The 17462-nt window shown below is 40.3% G+C and overlaps 1 protein-coding gene across 4 annotated transcripts; it reads left to right on the forward strand.

The window, feature by feature from the left end:
• The first annotated feature begins 4763 nt into the window (after positions 1 to 4763).
• CLBA1 (clathrin binding box of aftiphilin containing 1) lies at positions 4764 to 15824 on the forward strand. 4 transcript variants are annotated; one of them, XM_013183085.3, is made up of 7 exons: positions 4764 to 4788; positions 5637 to 5751; positions 6039 to 6740; positions 10123 to 10271; positions 11793 to 11922; positions 13187 to 13300; positions 14583 to 15824. In XM_013183085.3, the coding sequence occupies exons 3-7, from the start codon at positions 6285 to 6287 to the stop codon at positions 14745 to 14747; spliced, it is 1014 nt and encodes a 337-aa protein (XP_013038539.3). In that variant the 5' UTR covers positions 4764 to 4788; positions 5637 to 5751; positions 6039 to 6284; the 3' UTR covers positions 14748 to 15824. The 4 variants fall into 4 exon arrangements, with proteins under 4 accessions (XP_013038539.3, XP_047925666.2, XP_047925668.2 ...); XM_048069709.2 differs by lacking the exon at positions 4764 to 4788 and adding an exon at positions 4807 to 4928; XM_048069711.2 differs by lacking the exon at positions 4764 to 4788 and adding an exon at positions 4900 to 4928 and having other exon boundaries at positions 5667 to 5751.
• The last annotated feature ends 1638 nt before the right edge of the window (positions 15825 to 17462 follow it).

Genomic DNA, 17462 nt, shown 5'->3' on the forward strand with positions numbered 1-17462 from the left:
ATTTCTCCTGGTTTTCCACCAGGGTGACAAAGCCCATGTGAGCAGCTGCTGACATGTTGTGCTTGCTTACAAGGTGCATGCCTGCCACGCTCTCGGTGAAGTGCAACGGGACCTCAAGACTGCCTTCCTGAAATCTACGGACTGTTGCTTGCCATACCAACAGCAGGCATGAGGTTAGCAACCTCCTGCTTCTGCCACCAAATTATTCTGCTACTCAGGAGACATTTTGCCCCATATAGCATGAATTAATGAGTGCTACCTCTTCCTTAGGGTCCCGAGTTGCAACTCCCTGAGTTTTAAGGAGGCTAAAGGCAGAAGAGAGAACAGTTGGCAAACGGAGAGTAGAAAAAAAATAATAAAAAGATATGATAAAAGAAATGAGGGGTTCAGCAAGTGGGATTGACAACAGAAGGGAAAGCAGCTGAAGACAGGAAAGGATTTCAATCTAGAAGTGTCACCGGATGATGGAGTGGTGGCAAAGAGTTGAAGGCTGGCAGATGTTGGCAAATAGGAAGGTGCCTATAGTACTTGGCCCTTCTATATATAGCACAAGAACCACCTCAGGATGTTGCAGGAGCTCTGAAAGGTTTGAGTCTCCTTTTGGTAGATGTGTTAGGTAACATGCTGGAGGTTCTTCAAGTAGTGCGGCCCACATACGGCTTTGGAAGACAGTGTTTCCATGAACTGCCAGAGTGAAATGGCACTTCACTGCCTTTCCCCAAAAGACATTTAGTTTGGGCTTTTAAAATCTCTCTGAAAACGAGAGTGGTTTCACACTGGTTTTCAGACTAGCCACAGAAGTAAACATGAACTTGGTTTCAAAAGAACACTTCTGGGCTGGACAGAATTGCTACGGACAGCTGTTGAACCCAGGGCACATCCATCTCTTGCACGATTAGTATTTTTGAGAGGTGGATTACACCTCCTCTACCTTCCACACCTGCAGGAAGAGGAGAGGGACCTAAAGTATATCTTACATCTCCTGGCAAAGGATGTTGACTTTTTTGTAGGTAGGCCTTTCTACAGACAGACAGTGGAGGGGTCCTGTGAAATGGCTTTTCTGTGGTCAGCACATAAAGCAGGTGCTCCAATACCTCTTTAACACAGTGTGTAGAGAGGATGAATTACTTCCCTTGCACAGGAGGAGCATCAATATTGTTGCATGCATGCAAGAGACACAAGGGAGAGCTGCCACCTGCTGTTGAAAACATACTGCTTGATCTTTTAGCCAAAATACTAACTGCTATAGGTGCCTCAGGTACTTCCATCCCACAGAGTGATATTTCACAGTGGTTGCAGGAAATCCGGACCCATCTTGCAATGGGGAGAAGTGTCTGCCCTGAAGCATTGCCGTTCTCATTTCTCAATCAGGAAAAAGACAAAGGATTTTACTGATATTTTGAAATATCTACATTGTGACACCAACAGCAATGCAAAGCTGGAAGGTATCTCAACATTGCTGTGCCAGGAGGGAGTTTCGTGGAATTATGAACTGTACTGTCAAATTTGAGCCACAGCTGATCAATTAAACCAGTGTTTAGGGATGATCTCTGCAATGTTTTTTTCAAAACCCTGAGCACTCCATACTGCTATTGAAATGACTGCTGACGTCCTACACATCTGAAAATCTGAGTGTTTACAGTGAGAAAAGATCATTACCCATCTTCTGAAAAGACAGCTTATTTACTGAAAAGTTGGTTTTGAGTCACTCAGAATTGACCTTTATTCTTACTTGCTAAATGTCATTTTAAGCCAGCATAGATAAATGTAACTTGCTCTTTTTCAGAAAATATATCCAATATTTAATATAAAGAATATGTTCATCAATTAAATAGCAAGTTAATTTTGTTTAATGCTTTAATTGAAGAAAGAAAAAGAAATGCTGAAAATACAAAGCTATTATTTGTTTCTATTTTTACCAGGAGGGAAAGTGAATGAACAAAGCAGTCATCAATATCACCCTAGTTATTTACAGGGAAACCACACAATTCAATAATTCAGGACTAGATCACTCCACAAATGAGTGAAAATTCATATTACAGAAGTGTGGTGCTGATTTTTCTGTGAAGGTATTTTTCAGCTATTCTATTGAGCTTCTTTATTGCAAATTAGTTTTTGTTTTGTTTTGTTTTGTTTGTTTGTTTTTCCCCTAAAGGACAAAATGAAAAAGAGAATAATTCTAGAGTCTATGTACTAAACTTGAACAATTTTCCAGGAGGAATGGAGGAATGGTGGCAGGAGCAGCAATAGAAGCTGCAAATGAGTATTTAGTTAGATCAGTCATTTGTATTGGTGAAGTTTTGAATAGTGAGGCTCTGCTCTACTAGTTGTATACATTGAAGTGTCTAAATATAATCTTATAGTCCATGCTTGAAGCTTTTTGCAGACTGATTCTTTACATAAAGACAGGATTTTTTATTTATTTATTTTTTTAATACAAGTGATACTTCAAAAAGAAACTACAGAACTAATGCAGGAATTACAGGGTAAATCCCAAACTGTTTTATGCCAGACAAAATCACAAGACTTACACACCAAACAAATAACAGGAATTTTGTCCCCAGTTCAGCACTCTCAGAGGGAAAAAACTGTTAATCCAGCTGTGATACTGCTTTCCATTTAAATTTTTGGCCTAGAAGAGGGTGTCATTTAAAACATGGATTAGCAGCTGCTGCACTCACAGCACTGTCTCGGCAGGGCTGAGCCAAGAGATGCTAATTCAGACGGGTCGGGTGGAATCCACTTTGCAGGGCGGCCATACCTCACGCTGGTTCCCTCTGATTTTAAAACCTGCCCAAAACACCCCAGAGCAGGTTTTTCTTGGGGTGATTGTCTGGGTTTTTAGCTGCCTTTGCCCGAGAGTGAGGCAGCAGGTGTGTCCAGCAGGTGGTGCAGCCCGTGCTGCTCTGGACTCTGGGGCACCACAGCTTCTCCTGTAGAGACTAGGGGTTAGTAACTGGTTATTTCCCAGGTGGGATTTTAAGGTGTGTTCCTGAGGTATCCTGCTCTTACAGGGGAGTTCCTAAGACCTGGAGCAGCTTCTGACGCTCACCGGCTCTTTCACGGCTCTGCTCACCCAACTGCAAAGGCAGCTTGAAGTTGGCAGGGCAGAGGCAGGTTTGCAAAACCCACGCGTCCCTTCCCCTCCGGATGCAAAGCGTGGTATGAGAGGAGCGTCTCAGCCTTTACGCTGTCTGTCTGTTGCCTTTTGCTTTGAGGAATGAAAACGTAAAGCTGTGCAAAACAATCTTGGCTGGTGGAAAAAAAAAAAAAAAAAAAGGAAAAAAAAAAAAAAGCTCAGCTCCCTTCAAAACTTAAAAGAGCCACCGGAACCACAGAGGTCTCTAAAGCACAAACTTACTGCAGTGCAGGATGATGACGCTATCCTAAGAAGCTAACAAGTCAGAAGCTTTGGGGCTGAATCACAGTCTCGCTGAGCTGGTTGGGTTTCCTCAGAGCTGCAGGCTGCCACGGGATGGCCGTGGCGGGCAAGAAATGGCTCCAAAGCAGAAAGAAAACAAACAAACAAAATCTTTCAGAGACCTGCCAATAAAGTTCTTTTGGCTCTGCGTCTGGGCGTTGTTCCCAAAGTCAGCCTCTCGCCCTCAGATATAACACTACAGCCTGAAATGAGAGTCAGATGTGTGGGAGGGGAGTGCACGTATCTGTGCCTGGGCTGAAAAACATATGTACCGTAATGCCTAGAAAATGCTTTTTATTTTGGGCCTTGCTCCAGAAAACCTTTTTCCTTGCTTTTACAACTGTCCTTTGTTGCTTGGGACTGCCCAGAGTTTAAACCCAGCCCCGAGGACAGGGAGTTACTGCCAACACCCTGAGGGGAGGCTGAGGAGTTTTCTTTGTGCTCTCCCCTCTGCCTCGCAGATGTGGGGGCACACAGCCTCGGGCACACTGCCTCCAGCCCCTCTGCCACTCTCAAGAGATGAACAAGAAGGGACAGTCCCCTCGGGCAGGGGGGTGGCCTGTCCCCAGGGACCCACAGCTTCCAGCTTTATCTGACACAGCCAGGGGGTCGAGTCCCAGCCTCAGCAAAGAGAGGAGAAACGGGACAACCTGGTCCCTCACAGGGCAAAATGAGAGAGAGAGGAACAGTTCCTAGGAGGCTGTAGCTGGCTTGTTCCTAGTATTTTATCATGGGGTTGTATTATTGGGTGGATTGAGGGTTTTTTCTTGTTGATGTTCTTTTTTTGTTCAGTCTGTGTCCTGGAATTTTGTGATTGAGAATGTTAGCTGTTCTCAAATTAAAAACAAGCACGAATCACCACCATCAACCAGTATGTCCTTAGCTTGCCAGATTACAGCAGAGAGAAACTAGAAAAGGTGAATGCTTTTTTTTTTTTTTTTTTTTTTTCCCAATGTAATGAGTTTAAAACCAATCTCCTGGCTCTTTCTGGAGGGTGGGAGTTGACTTCTGGCTGCAAGACAGCTGGTGGGCCTGACCCAGGGAGACAAAGGTGGAGGCAATCGGAACAGCAGAGGCCCAGGGGCACAGAGAGTGGAAGAGAGAAGGACCTGTTGATCCAGAGAAATGGGAGAGAATCACAGCGTGGTTTGGGTTGGAAAGGACCTTAAAGATGATCCAGTTCCAACCCCCTGCCGTGGGCAGGGACACCTGCCACAGACCAGGTTGCCCAAAGCCCCATCCCTGCGCCAGTGCCTCAGCGCCCTCAGAGTGAAGAATTTCCTCCCGACGCTGAAATATGGAGGACGGGGGACTTCACCGGGGCAACAACCGAGAAAGCTGAGGAGAAGGAGGCCGGGGAGGAGGAGGTGGCGAAGGGGAAGGCGCAGATCTGACGGGAGGAGGTCGGGCAGGGGAGGCAGGCCGCCGCCAGGCAGGCACACCTAGTCCCGCCCATAGCGACCTGCCGCCGCCTCCCGCCCGGGCCCGGGCCGCTGGATCGGCGGCGGTAAGGCTGCTCCCCCCCCTGCCTGCCCCGGGCCTGGCGGCCAGGGGCTGGGGGCTGAGGCGAGCTTGGCTGCTGGGGGAGCTGGGCTGGGCTCGTCGTGCCCCGGGGGGAGCCCGGAGGGAGGCTGCGGGCACCCCCCCGCCGCCCCTCGGAGGGCTCCACGGCTGAAGGGGGCGCCCCGGGGGTGCCTCTGCTTGTGGGTGAAACGCCGGCGGCTCCGGCATCACGGAGCCCTGGGGGAGGTTGGGGGGTCCTGGGGGGCTGTGAGGGGCTCCCGGTGCCCGGCCCGGCCTCCCCAGGCCCCCTCCTCCCCCGGTCCCTTGGAGTCCGCGGGGGCTGCCCTCAGCCCAGGTGGGTGTGCGCCGGGGGTAGTGCCTGGCTGCGCCATCGGGGTAAGCTTGGAGGGGGAAAAAAACATAAAAAAAAATCAAGATTTGTCCTGTTTCTCTGCTGAGATAATCTCATAGTGACCGGTCTCTAAAAAGTGGTGTTACTGCAGCTCCGAACGCCCCCGCGCCTGCCAAAAGCAACCCCTCAGTGGGAAGGATGCTTGAGGAGATGCGGTGAATCTGAAACGATAAAGGCAGCGTCCCATATGTAGTTCACAGATGCCAAATTGATCTTATTAAATCACTCTTAATTGCTTAAATAGTTGGAGGCACTATTGCTTTTCACAGTATTAAGCTGCTGGTTCCTGTGTTGCTGCAGGTCACATTTGCCTCTTTGGTAGTCTTTCAGACTGCAGAAACCCATGCAAACAAAAAGAGCCCTGTCTGCAACCAGTACGAGCTGGGCGAAACTGTTATAACGTTGGATATTGGCTGTAAGTATTTCCTCTTGTCTCCTGTATATATGCACTAAGTACTCAGTTAAGATCCAACAACTTCTGTTAAGTATTTTCCAAATGTTGTTATTAATTTCACGGTTTTCTTGTGATGTGGGTAAAATTATTTGAAATGTATACCAAAGTGCTGTGATTTTTCAGTTGCATAATACTGGAATGTGTTTATTTTAACTTGAGCATTCTTTCTACTACCTTATCAACTATCTTTTCTTATTCCTACGCAGCCCTTATCACAGAAGTATTTATTTACAATTCTTTCCTTTCAGGCTAATGTCTTACACAGAAAGTGAGACTGAATAACATACACGTGTGGATTTCTGGAGGAGAGACTGAAGGACATCCTGTTTTGATTTAGCAATGTTATTACTCTTTGGGGATGAAATGAAGAATTTGGTTATGTTTTGGAAACATTCAAATTTCTAATACAACTAAAGTTAACTAGGGTTTGGTTGTTTTTCAGTACAGGTTTCAACAAGTGATGTCTGAATGTGGGTTGTTCTTCTTAAACAAAGATGCAGAACCTGTCACTAGTAGAAAGTTGTAGTAATACAGACACGTCGCTCTGGACATCTCCAAGAGATCTAGCAGTTGAAATAGGTGGTATATCTCTCGATGGGAGTGACTGTAACATGAATGAAAGGACAAATAATGAAGAAATTACTAATCCTGGGGTAATGCAGCAAAGCCTCCCTGTAGCAAATAGCAGCAGCAGAAGTGAGGGGTTTTCTGAGAGCAGTTATTGTACCTCAGAACCCAGCGGTTCCTGGGGTGATTTTGAAGGCTTCAGGGAGTCCTTAGGCAAATCAGAGAGATTCGATCATGATCCTGAAATTTCAGTGAAGTCTACAAAAACTTCTGAAGGTGATACGGACTGGAGCAGGGGACATTGCAGTACTTCTGCTGGTCACTTGTGTTCTGAGCCGTCTCTACACAGTGGGATACGTGACGTTTGGAGCTCTTTAAATGAGGTAGGTGTTAATAGTAAACCAAAGACCAGAAATGTTTGCATTACTGCTTCATACATCTTAAGATCTGTATCTGAATGTCTGCTCTATGGAGGATAACGCTGTACAGGGAGAGAAACTGTCAAGCTACTTTGCAGTTAACTCAAGTGGAACAAAAGCAACTTCTTTACAGTGTTTGACAAATACTTAAGTTATCCTGCTAGAAAGCTTTAAAGAATGTAACGCGTTGCTTTGCTTCTGGAGACTAGGAATACATAAACCCTTCAAATACAATGATGAACCTTGCCCTGAAGCATATGCAATTTAAAAGCTAGACAAAATGAGCATAGGAAACAAAGAATTGGGAAGGCGGGTAGCAAAAATGGGGTGGACAAAAGTCCTCTGAATTTCCTGCAAGCTTATTCAAATAAACCAACAGAAATTTGAGTTAGAATTTGTATTAAATAACAGAAATCAATGTTTTATTCACTTCTTGAATAATCCAACAGTCTTTCTGAAATTTTTGATTGGTTGTGGGTGGAAGTTAATGTGAAATAAAATGAAATGAATAAAAATAATTTAATACCATTCATTTTCTGGCACAGGGTGTCACATTCTCTTATACATGTTAGAACTAAAATCTGAGTAAATACTGAGTTAAACAATGTGTCCTTAAAAAAATAAAAAAAAAACACGCTTCAGTTTAAGGGTTATACCTTGTTGCAATTAAGGTGTTTTAATGTGTATCAGACAAAGTGAAGCAAACTAACAAAGGTTAGGTAAGAATGTACAAATACAAAACAAAATGAAAAGCCTTCATTTTTTTAATGCTGAATTAAAACACTTGTAAAAAGAAGGGATAGTGGTCAACTAAGACTTTCACAGAGTTAATCAACAGAGCTAATATTTTACTGCTTATAGTCTGCTAAATGAGTTCTGATATGTGCAGGAACTGAGTTTTCACGAGACAGGTTTTCTTGTCCTTGGCTGGGAACTTATTGCAGACGTCTTACTTGGGAAAGCACAACGGTGCACGTGGGGTAAACTGTCTAGCAGTGGTAGAATGGAGATCGCAATGTACCTGGTGATGAGTTGCTGGTATGCACAAACAAGGTAAATTGTTTGTTGTGCTGGAAATTCAGATAAGAAGCCTTATGCTGAAAAAGGAGGGTGTATAAGGACTGGAGCAGAAATAGAATACAGCAGTTTCTTTCTAAAAGCGGTGCATCTTAATTGTACCAAACCCTTTCCTTTATTTTTGCTTTTATCAAAGTCAAAAGGAAATACCTGGTATGAGCTGAAACTCTAGGGAGGGTTAATATGTTTCCATTTCTTTCCTTTTTTCAGGGTAGAGAAACAGCTGTAGAGCTGTTGATATCTTTGGATGTAGAACATACACATAACTTGTCCTTCATTCGTGAGGTTTTTGTATTGTTATTTTGAGATCATAAACTTGTCAGGTTGGGGCTGTCTTTTGTATGGTCAATGGAGAAGCACCTAGGGAGGTGAGAAGGGACTTGTAGAGATCGTCAGAGGTCTGCCCCTCATTATCTAATGCTTCAATTAATTGAATGATAGCAGGCTGGAGCAGAGTCCTGTATTTTAAAATGAAAACAGTCACTGATTTCTTTGCAGTAACAGGATACTTTGTCTACATGATTGAGCAACTTTAAGGATTTTTCATGTTAAATAAATACTGGCCATTGTGAGTGGGACTGGTGCACTTGCTTAAGCCCTAGAGTATTCTGGTATAATAGGATATAGAGGATTTATTCAGAAAGCACAGATCTGAAACTAGTGCATTCATATTTTTATAATCAGTACAAATCTCCAAGATAAAATTAATGCAGAAAATCTTGTGATTTTACTGTATATATTGAGCTCTTCATCTGGCTTGACTAAACTGTAATTCAGCGACTTGTTTGTAATTTCTTCTTACAGCTGCTGATGTTACTCTGATATGAATACCAGGCAGGCCAGTGCTTTCCTCTATTCACTCTTTAAGAATTATTTTTTCATAGAATCTTGCTTTTTAAACATGTTTCTCCTCCATATATTTTGTTATAAATTAACCAAAATATTTTATAAATCAGTTTAAAGTATTAGGATACTTTGTGCAAGATTCAAAGGATTTTATCCAGGAGTCTTTGAATATTCCCACAGTCACCCATCATGAAGGGCAGTTTAGTAAGGTCTATACTTCAGTGTGGGCACAAATTATATTTCTGGCAGCATACTCGGAAGTACAGAAGCCCTCTACCTCTAGTTGATTGTGCCTACTCTTAATACTTTAAATATTCACTGTATTTGCCTGAATTTAGTATGAAGAAACTGTGAAAATAATCTAAATTTATTTCAGTTGTTTGAATTCCAATTAAAGGAACCTGTCAAGATGTGAAGTAGTTTATGCATGTATGTATGTATGAAGCATGTTTATGTTTTTTTTCAGATTAAATTGATGATTGGTAGGCACTGAAAGCGAGCTGACTGGTTTCATTCTCTAGTTTTCACACAACATCGCTGCTTCTGGATTGCAGTCCTCCTGCGGGGTGTTGAAGTCAATTAGCTGCTCTGATTTAGAAAACTGCAGTTATTCCTTTTTGAAGGAATAAAGGGAAAAAGCTTCTGGACCAGATGGCACAAGAACATACTTTTAGGATAAGATGTAAATTTATCTTTGTACGCATATTTCCTAGTCTTCAGATCACCTTGTTACTTCCACTGGGCCTGTTCTCATGGGTTTGGATCACTCACCTGGCTATGTTCATACCTCCAAGCCTCCTCCATACCACTGCTGGAGGAGGAACAAATACGTAAATGTGGTGAAGCTTTTTAACATAGGATGGAAAAAGTTTGGTGCAAACGCAAGTGTATGGAGACATGCTGACCCCAGCTTTGATGTGGACTTGGACAGTGCAAGTATTTATTGGTAACTGTAACATTTAGTAGTTATGTTATCTTTGGCTGCATTAGGTGTGTTAGAAATGCTGTTGACAAAATGAGCTTTAATTGGTTTTGACCTGGACTGAATTTCCTTGAGGAGAAGGAATCTCGACTACTAGTAGACAAAGCAATGTATACTTGTAATATTGTAATATATTACAATATATAGTTGTTATATATTACATATATATATTACAATATATAGTTGTAATATATTACAACTTGTATAGTTGTAAAGTTAGAGAGCGAGGTTCATCAGAAACTCTTGGGCTCTTGCTTCTCCTACTCTAATTCTAGGCAAATACTCAAAACGCTGAACTATGGGATCAGTCCCTTGGCGCCATTAATAATACAAAATTTAAATACAGTTAATAACACAATCTGTGGAAACAATGTAGTCTTTGGACCAAGTCCTGCGGGGCTGGCCTGTATAATGTATGTAATAAAAGTCTGTTTTTTCTAGGCAAACCACAGCTATGAGGATATACTTAAGTTGGGCTTTCCAGAAGTCTTTGTATCGCAGTCCAGAGAGAACATAAGAAGCTTAGATCAAGTACTTGATACAAATAATGAAGATGTTGGGATTCCTGAGCTTATGAAGAATCAACTTTGGTAATAAGTTTAGATCAATAGCCAAAAAAAAAAAAAAAAAAAAACACCACTTCCTCAGCACTTACATTACATTTCATAATTTAAAAATTTGTAGTACTTTCTGACAAACTTATAAACTTTTTAAACCACTATGCTTTTTCAGAATACAGATCTTACCATTTATGTATTGTGTTGTTAAAGGAAATGAATTGTTTAAGCTATGGGAAAGCAAGGAAGGGAATATAACAAAAGTACAAATTTCTGTTTAGAGTTTTTCCTGCTGTTGGTGTGACTTCGTATGACTAAGCTTCTGGAATGCCAGAACACCCAACAAGCAGCCTGTTCTTCCTGTTTGCTTGTCCTTTCTTCACAACACATCTGACTTAATTCTTTGTCATCTGAAGCAGGAGCATTGCTGCTGCTTCTCCTGACAACTCACGCTCATTTTTTCTCCCTCCCCCCTTTTCCCAGGTGGTGATTGCTCTTCATGTTAAACTAGATTTGCTTCAGAATCTGTGGTGCATCTGGCTTCTTTCCTGGGGTTGTGTTAATAGCAATTAGTATCACTTAGCTTACTCTTAAGGCAGCTGGAATGGTTTTGGATTTGTTACGTGTTTTAGAAGGATCAACAGCTTCTGAAAAGAATTGCAGTTACTAAACAGTTTTGCAGTTATTCTTGCATACATCTGAGGCTTTGTATCTAGAAAGTTTTGTCATGCTTTGGAAATGTCATAAGAATTGCAAGAAGTATAATTAAAACATTTACTGTGGGCATCCTGTCAGCAAGTTCCTTGCATATGCATTATATTTTATTCAGCCTCAAACCTGTGGAGAAATATAAGAAACATTTAAAGGGACTGCAGTATCATTGCAGAGTTCTAACTAAAGATGAAAAAGCCTCAGTATACTGTGATGAGTAACTAAACAAGATCAGCAATACTTTTATCCTGCACTAAATAAAAAGCATTTGGATTTATAAAGGATTAGTACAGTGTAAGACCCTGAAGTAGTATGTAGAGGGAACTGTTTAATTCCCACCATTTCAGTAGTGTGTGCCTTTGGCTTTGACTCTCTGTCATGTAGTACGTACATGTCAAGACCAGATACCAGCAAGTTGACCCATAGCAGGCTGCTGCAACGCCATATCGCTGATACAAAGGAGAAGGGTCTGAGAGACAGACAAAGCAGTGTGCAAAACTAATAGGGCTGAGCTCTGTACCCACGTGTCACAGAAGCGACATTTAATTAATGTGCGTTGCAGGCATGTAACAACTCTGAAGTATGCTTCTAATGCACTTCTTGTCTGAGAAGCCCAAACATACAGTTATGTTGACTTACTGTATCCAGTAATTATCATGCAAATTTATTAGTGCATTGGGTTGATACTTTGGATGAATGTAGAAGTCATTTTAAAATAAATTGCTTTTTAGATCTAGGGAAGCCAGTACGCAACTCTCTGTAGTGAAAATAACTAAAAGTTATATATGTCTCTACTGGAAACTTTGTACACCTTATAACCTCAAATTGTGTTTTCTCTCCTAGCATTGATTCTGGAAACATATGGAGAACTCTTAGAGACTTAGATAATACCTCCAGATTAAGACATCCCTGGAGTAAATCTCATTGCCAAGAAAACCTCTTGAGTGTTCTTGGAATAGATGCAAATCGAACGGTAATTGAACGAAGGTTTCCTAGTATGCCAGTATAGACCTTTGATTACAAATCGGTTTTATATAAGCTATACATGCAGATGAGTGAGGAAATAGATCGTGATTAGTAATAAGTTTAAAGAGAACCTTTCAAAATGATAGTCTAATGTTTTCTCATCATTATATGTAAGTATGTATGAAATTGTGCTGGGATCAAATCTTGGTCTCCTTACATTGAGGTCTCCATTATGTAGCAGCCTGTTACATTAGATGGCACAGTCAACTTCAGGTATAAAATGTAGAATTTGGTTTCAGATGTGTGTGTGGTTAACCAGTTTTCTTTTTTACTCAGAGTATGAGGAAAATATTAGTCTAATATCTTTCTATTAAGTGAAAATTGGATCTGAATCAGTGAGGCTGTTAAAGTAATTACTGGAGTAAAAACATTAAGTTTTTACTGTATATGAACTGAAAGTGTATTCCACTTCCCTTTTCCTTAGATTACTGTCTGTTTTTGCAAGGCCTGGGGAGAGAAATGTGTTTTAAATTGAATCGAGAGCAACAAACAGTACTGAAAATCTGTAAAAGAAATGTCTCTGTTTAATCTCTTGTTTTGAGAAGATGAAGTCATCAGGGATGCTTGAGTATTCAACCTGGTTATTTAGGTGGCATGAAGCAGTTGCTTTTGCTTCTCAGAAGTAACTGCTCCAATCGATAATTTGATTGCTGCGGTGGGGTTGCAGTTTTCATTTTATGGATGTATTTGACCTTTCATGCAAGTTATATACAAACAGAATCACAGTGCTGAAAGTATAGAATTTATTCTGCACTTGACAGTCACTTTTATAGAAATGTCATCCAACAGAAGAGAATTGGAGACATTTCTCCAATGTAGTAATCTCCTCTTCTGTCCCTTGCACTAGCAGCTTAAATTGGTGGCATTACTTCTTTTTCTGTTACTGGAAAATTGTATTGCTTTTAACACTGATTTCTCAGGAATTGTCTAGTTCAGCTGAATTTCCAAATTTTATTTGGAAATCTATTTTGAAGTTGCCTTTTTAAATTTTAAGTCACAATTTGATTCACAGTTATAGAACTTGTTTTGTCATAGGATTTTTTTTTTTTTAATTGAGAAGGGGCACATGATAAATCTAAATACAGCTCCAGAAAGTAAAATTTAGTGTTTGTTATTTGAGGGAAAACTTCTCTTTAGGTTATATGCCTAACCGATACGTCTGGCTATGCCTATAGTCATTAGTAAAGGAAATTTAACTTTTGCTTTATTAGGACTTTTCAAAGAGCCAGGATGATATTTTTGAGGAATCAGATATTAAAGATAACGAGGACTTTGGATTTGATGAATTCAGTATCAATAACTGCAAAGCACTGATCCAGACCAAGGTAAGAATTGCTCTAAAACCAACTACTACTGAGAAGCATACAGTGTATTTTACATGTTCATCTGTGCTATAGTCAGCTGTTCTATTATACGTGGTAGTGTAAACACTTGGTCCTGAGATGACTGTATGGATGTGGGATTGTATTTTGTTCTCTGAAACCCATTTGACAGCTTCATAAAAGGTAAAACACAACGTTCCAAATGCAAACCAACATAATATGGAGGATGCTGAAATGGGAGGTTATTTGTTAAGCAACCTGGATTGCGGGTCAAACTGTTGACTGGTTGAGAGAGAGCAGTGGTATGTAAAAGAGGCAGGATGCTCTGATGACAAAGGAAAACTATCATATTAGAGGATCACTGAGATCCTGATGTTGATCACTGAGAATGATTACTGTGACTCATGCTTTAAAAATACAGTAAGGGAGACATTAGAAGCAAAATTGGTAGAGAAGAAATTGCATTCAAGTTTGCATTTCAGATATTCAGAATGATTCACATTTTGGTTTGTTCACTCTACAAGACAGGAACTACCTAAAGAAGAAGTTAGAATTGATGTTACAGTTACAAGGACTTAGGATATTAATATTTTTAAGCTGTGTTACAGAACACAGAAATTTTTTTTATTTTACTAAAAGATTGATTTAGGATCAATATTCTAATACAAGTTCCCTTCTTCAGTGGAGAATAAACTTGAGCAGCTGTTGTTGCTGTGGGGTTGTGCAGTTTGAAGTACATTTTCATTGCAATGTTTATTGCATTTACAACGTTTATTACTATTTACTGCATTGGACACTGAAGTATACTGTTCTGGGAACCTTGTACTTAAGAGATGTTAGGTTGGAGAATTCAGAAAAAAATCAAGAGATACTACTGAATGTATTCCTTCCTAATTCAGTTCTGCTTGGATCATACTAGCTGACACATACTTGGAGCTTTGGAAGAAGTGGTTCATAGAGAATTAAGGAGGAGTAAAGTTAAAAAGAATCATGATACAAAGTTAAGGTAAATAGATAAATTTATTCTGGAGTAGCCTCTGAAGGGAAAGAACAAGCTCTGAAGCTTGGTATCTCAAACTAAAGCTCATTAGAAAATGAATGTTGCCACCCTAATTTGGAAGCAAGTTAAATCATATAGTGGGATCTTTTCCATTTATCTTCCTGGTTATGTCCTTTGTTTAATGCTGATTTTATGATGTCTGTCTTAAAATTAAATGGAAATGTGCTAAGTGATGAACTTACTGTAGTATGGAAAAAATTAACATGTTTTTATTTTTTCACTCAGCTTTCTGTATCGCCAGATTCCAGACATGACCTTTTCACCTGTAACCTTTTTTTGAAAACCACATCATCAAATGGAAACAAGCAGCATATAACAATCCCAAGAAAGAAGCACATTTTCACTACACACAACCTAAAAATGAAACTTTTCAATAATGATATTTGTTGAACCAAGTGCACTTTTTAATCTTTTTTTTTCCTTCTTTTTGAACTGAATGCAGTTCACCTTCATTTTCTTACTGGCTTAGTACTAGAGACTACACATGTTCTTCAGGAAAGTGACAGGTACCTAAAGCCATGTTATTAGAAAGTATTTATCCCATCTAGTTGTGAAGTCAAAGATGTAATTTTGTCCTGCTGAGTTTTGCTGCTGAATCATGTCTCTTACAGTAAGTCCAGCTGCAATCACACTTTAAAGATGCTCTGGTGGACTACTGTTCTGAACTACTGATCTTTCGGGCCTTAATGCCTTTTTGATGATAAAACTGTTTTCCCTGCCAAAATCTAAACACACCTCACGTGTGTTATAAAGTGTGCCTTGTCACCATCTCTTCTATTTTGTCCAGTCGGGATCAGCTGGGAGCTGGTACTTTGCTATTGCTTAGCACAACGAAAAGTGAGCCTTCTACATCCTGTGGCTTTTGTTGGGGGTTAGGAAGATGAGACTTCCATGTCTAGAGCCTGCTGTGGTAATACGGGTAGTGTCAGTGGCATGACTGGATTCACGGCGTTTTGAGCTGGCATTGGTTTCTAACTGAAATAAATCACACCTCTGAAGCTGATTGTAACAGGACTTTTGGATTCATTCAGCTACCAAACACTTACCCCATCCATAGTCATGCTTGTTGAAGCTTAACAGCAGTGTAGTTCAGGACTTGTACTGCACAGTGCTGTAAGCTCTGGCCATAAACCTTTTACAATTTTATGGTAATTATCAACTGTTGCCCACCTTCCTGCGTGCTTGAGTGCTGGAGGGGATGCACTTTGTTAATATTCCTATAAACCATGGTTCATCCTTGCCCATTGCAGCAGCTCTATTTATTCGCTGATAATAACTTTTATGCAAGTTACTCATTTATTTACTGTTCTGGCCATTCTGAATATGGGAACTTTGCACAACTTCTTATCGTAAGGAAGTTGCTAAGCCTGATGGCTTTTTGAAAAGAATGCTAAAGCACTATGACAGATACTTTATGTATTGAAAGCATGGAACAAACTCTGATATTCCAGAACAAAGTTAGTTAATGATATGCCTCATTTATTCTTAGAATTAAGAAACCGGCAGATTCTAACTCTTAACCTAGCAAACTGTTCAGCAGCGAAGTTATAATTGCTATAATTTAATGAACTTAAATAATGTCTATGATACCTCATTGCGATTAGCATAACACAAACCATGTATTGGCTACATGGTAAATGGTAAGAGACCATTTGGAAAAGTGTTACTTGAATGTAAATGGCTCAGCAGCTTCCTTCTCAGAAGTTTGGCAGTGTTAAGACTGAAAACTCCACGTGGATACAAGAGCAGGGTTAACTTTTTCACTTAACACTGGATTTGAATTCATTTTTGAATTTCCCTTCTAAGTCTTTCAGAGCACTTAAAGGAGTATTAACTAAACTCTAGTAAGAAACTTGCAAAATCGTAAATTGCTATTAAGTGATGAATATATATTTGAGATTGGATATAAACACTTGAAATCAATTACAAGAATAAAATACCATTTTTATTATATATTTCAGACAAGCAGGGCCCTGCAGAGGGGCTTGAAGGGGTAGTTTGTAGCATGTCTCACCAGCAGCTGATGCACTGTACCTCAGAGGCCCCTTTTTTTTAGATTTTAAAGTTTGCCTTTGCTTTCCCTAACATTGGATGGATGTATCAAAGAATTTTTTTGCACCATTACTCCAGGGGAAGGGTGAATGTCTGTCATAGCAACAAGTCTTACAGCCCTAAAATAGTGGAAAAAGGGTTTTCATTTTTTTTATGATTCAGTGAGGCAAAAACTACTGATGTTTTTAAAAGTGATGGGCTCCATTTTTTTGGACAGATTTTTTTATGCCACATGAGTACCTTAATAAACACTGGCTGCACAAGACAGTTGAGGGACCTTTGACTCCTGTCTTCAGTCTGAGTTCATTTATTCAAGGAAAAAGACTTGCAGATCTGAAATTACAACGTAAATCAATTCAGCTTCGAGTTTGTAGAGCCCCGGCTGCCCTCATCAGAGCTGGGACACAAGCTGTCCATTGGGGGTTATTCACAAAGACAAAATTATGCTCTGTTTCTCTTAAGAAACAACAAAGCATGCCCAGGGAGACAGGCCTCTCATTTTCAGGCATACTGCATAGTAGAGACTAGCCTTGCCTTCTATTCTTATCCTCAGAAATGAGTGGTGACGGAAAACCCTCTGATGTGTTTTGCACAAATACTCGCTGTTCATTTCCTTTTGTCATTTCCTTGTTGCCTTCCTGGGCATCAAGCCAAGTGTGCTAACAATCGCTGCTCACCAACTCCTGAAATACATGGTTGTATTAAGTAGTAGCAGGTGTTTATTCTGTGAAAATGGTACAGGGAGAAAACAGAGCTTCTGTATTTTAGTATGTTTTAAGCTATGAATTTTGTTATTTTCAGTCTTAGTTGTGAGCTCTCAGCTGTGAAATACTTAGTTTTGATGAACTAGTTACTGTACTCTGTGCTTGTGGAAAGTAAATACCCCAGACTTCTGGCATTTGCTTAGGATTTTAAAGAGAAAAACTAAACCAATCTAAGAGTTTTAGACAGCAGAGCTAGACAGAGATGCCTTTTTCTTCCAATCTGGAATGAGAGTGAAAATGTACCCAAGGAACAAAGTTTCTAGAAGTTCGAATGAGAAGCATAGTTACT

The sequence above is a fragment of the Anser cygnoides genome, chromosome 5, assembly GCF_040182565.1.
Source record: "Anser cygnoides isolate HZ-2024a breed goose chromosome 5, Taihu_goose_T2T_genome, whole genome shotgun sequence".
Classification (NCBI taxonomy): domain Eukaryota; kingdom Metazoa; phylum Chordata; class Aves; order Anseriformes; family Anatidae; genus Anser; species Anser cygnoides.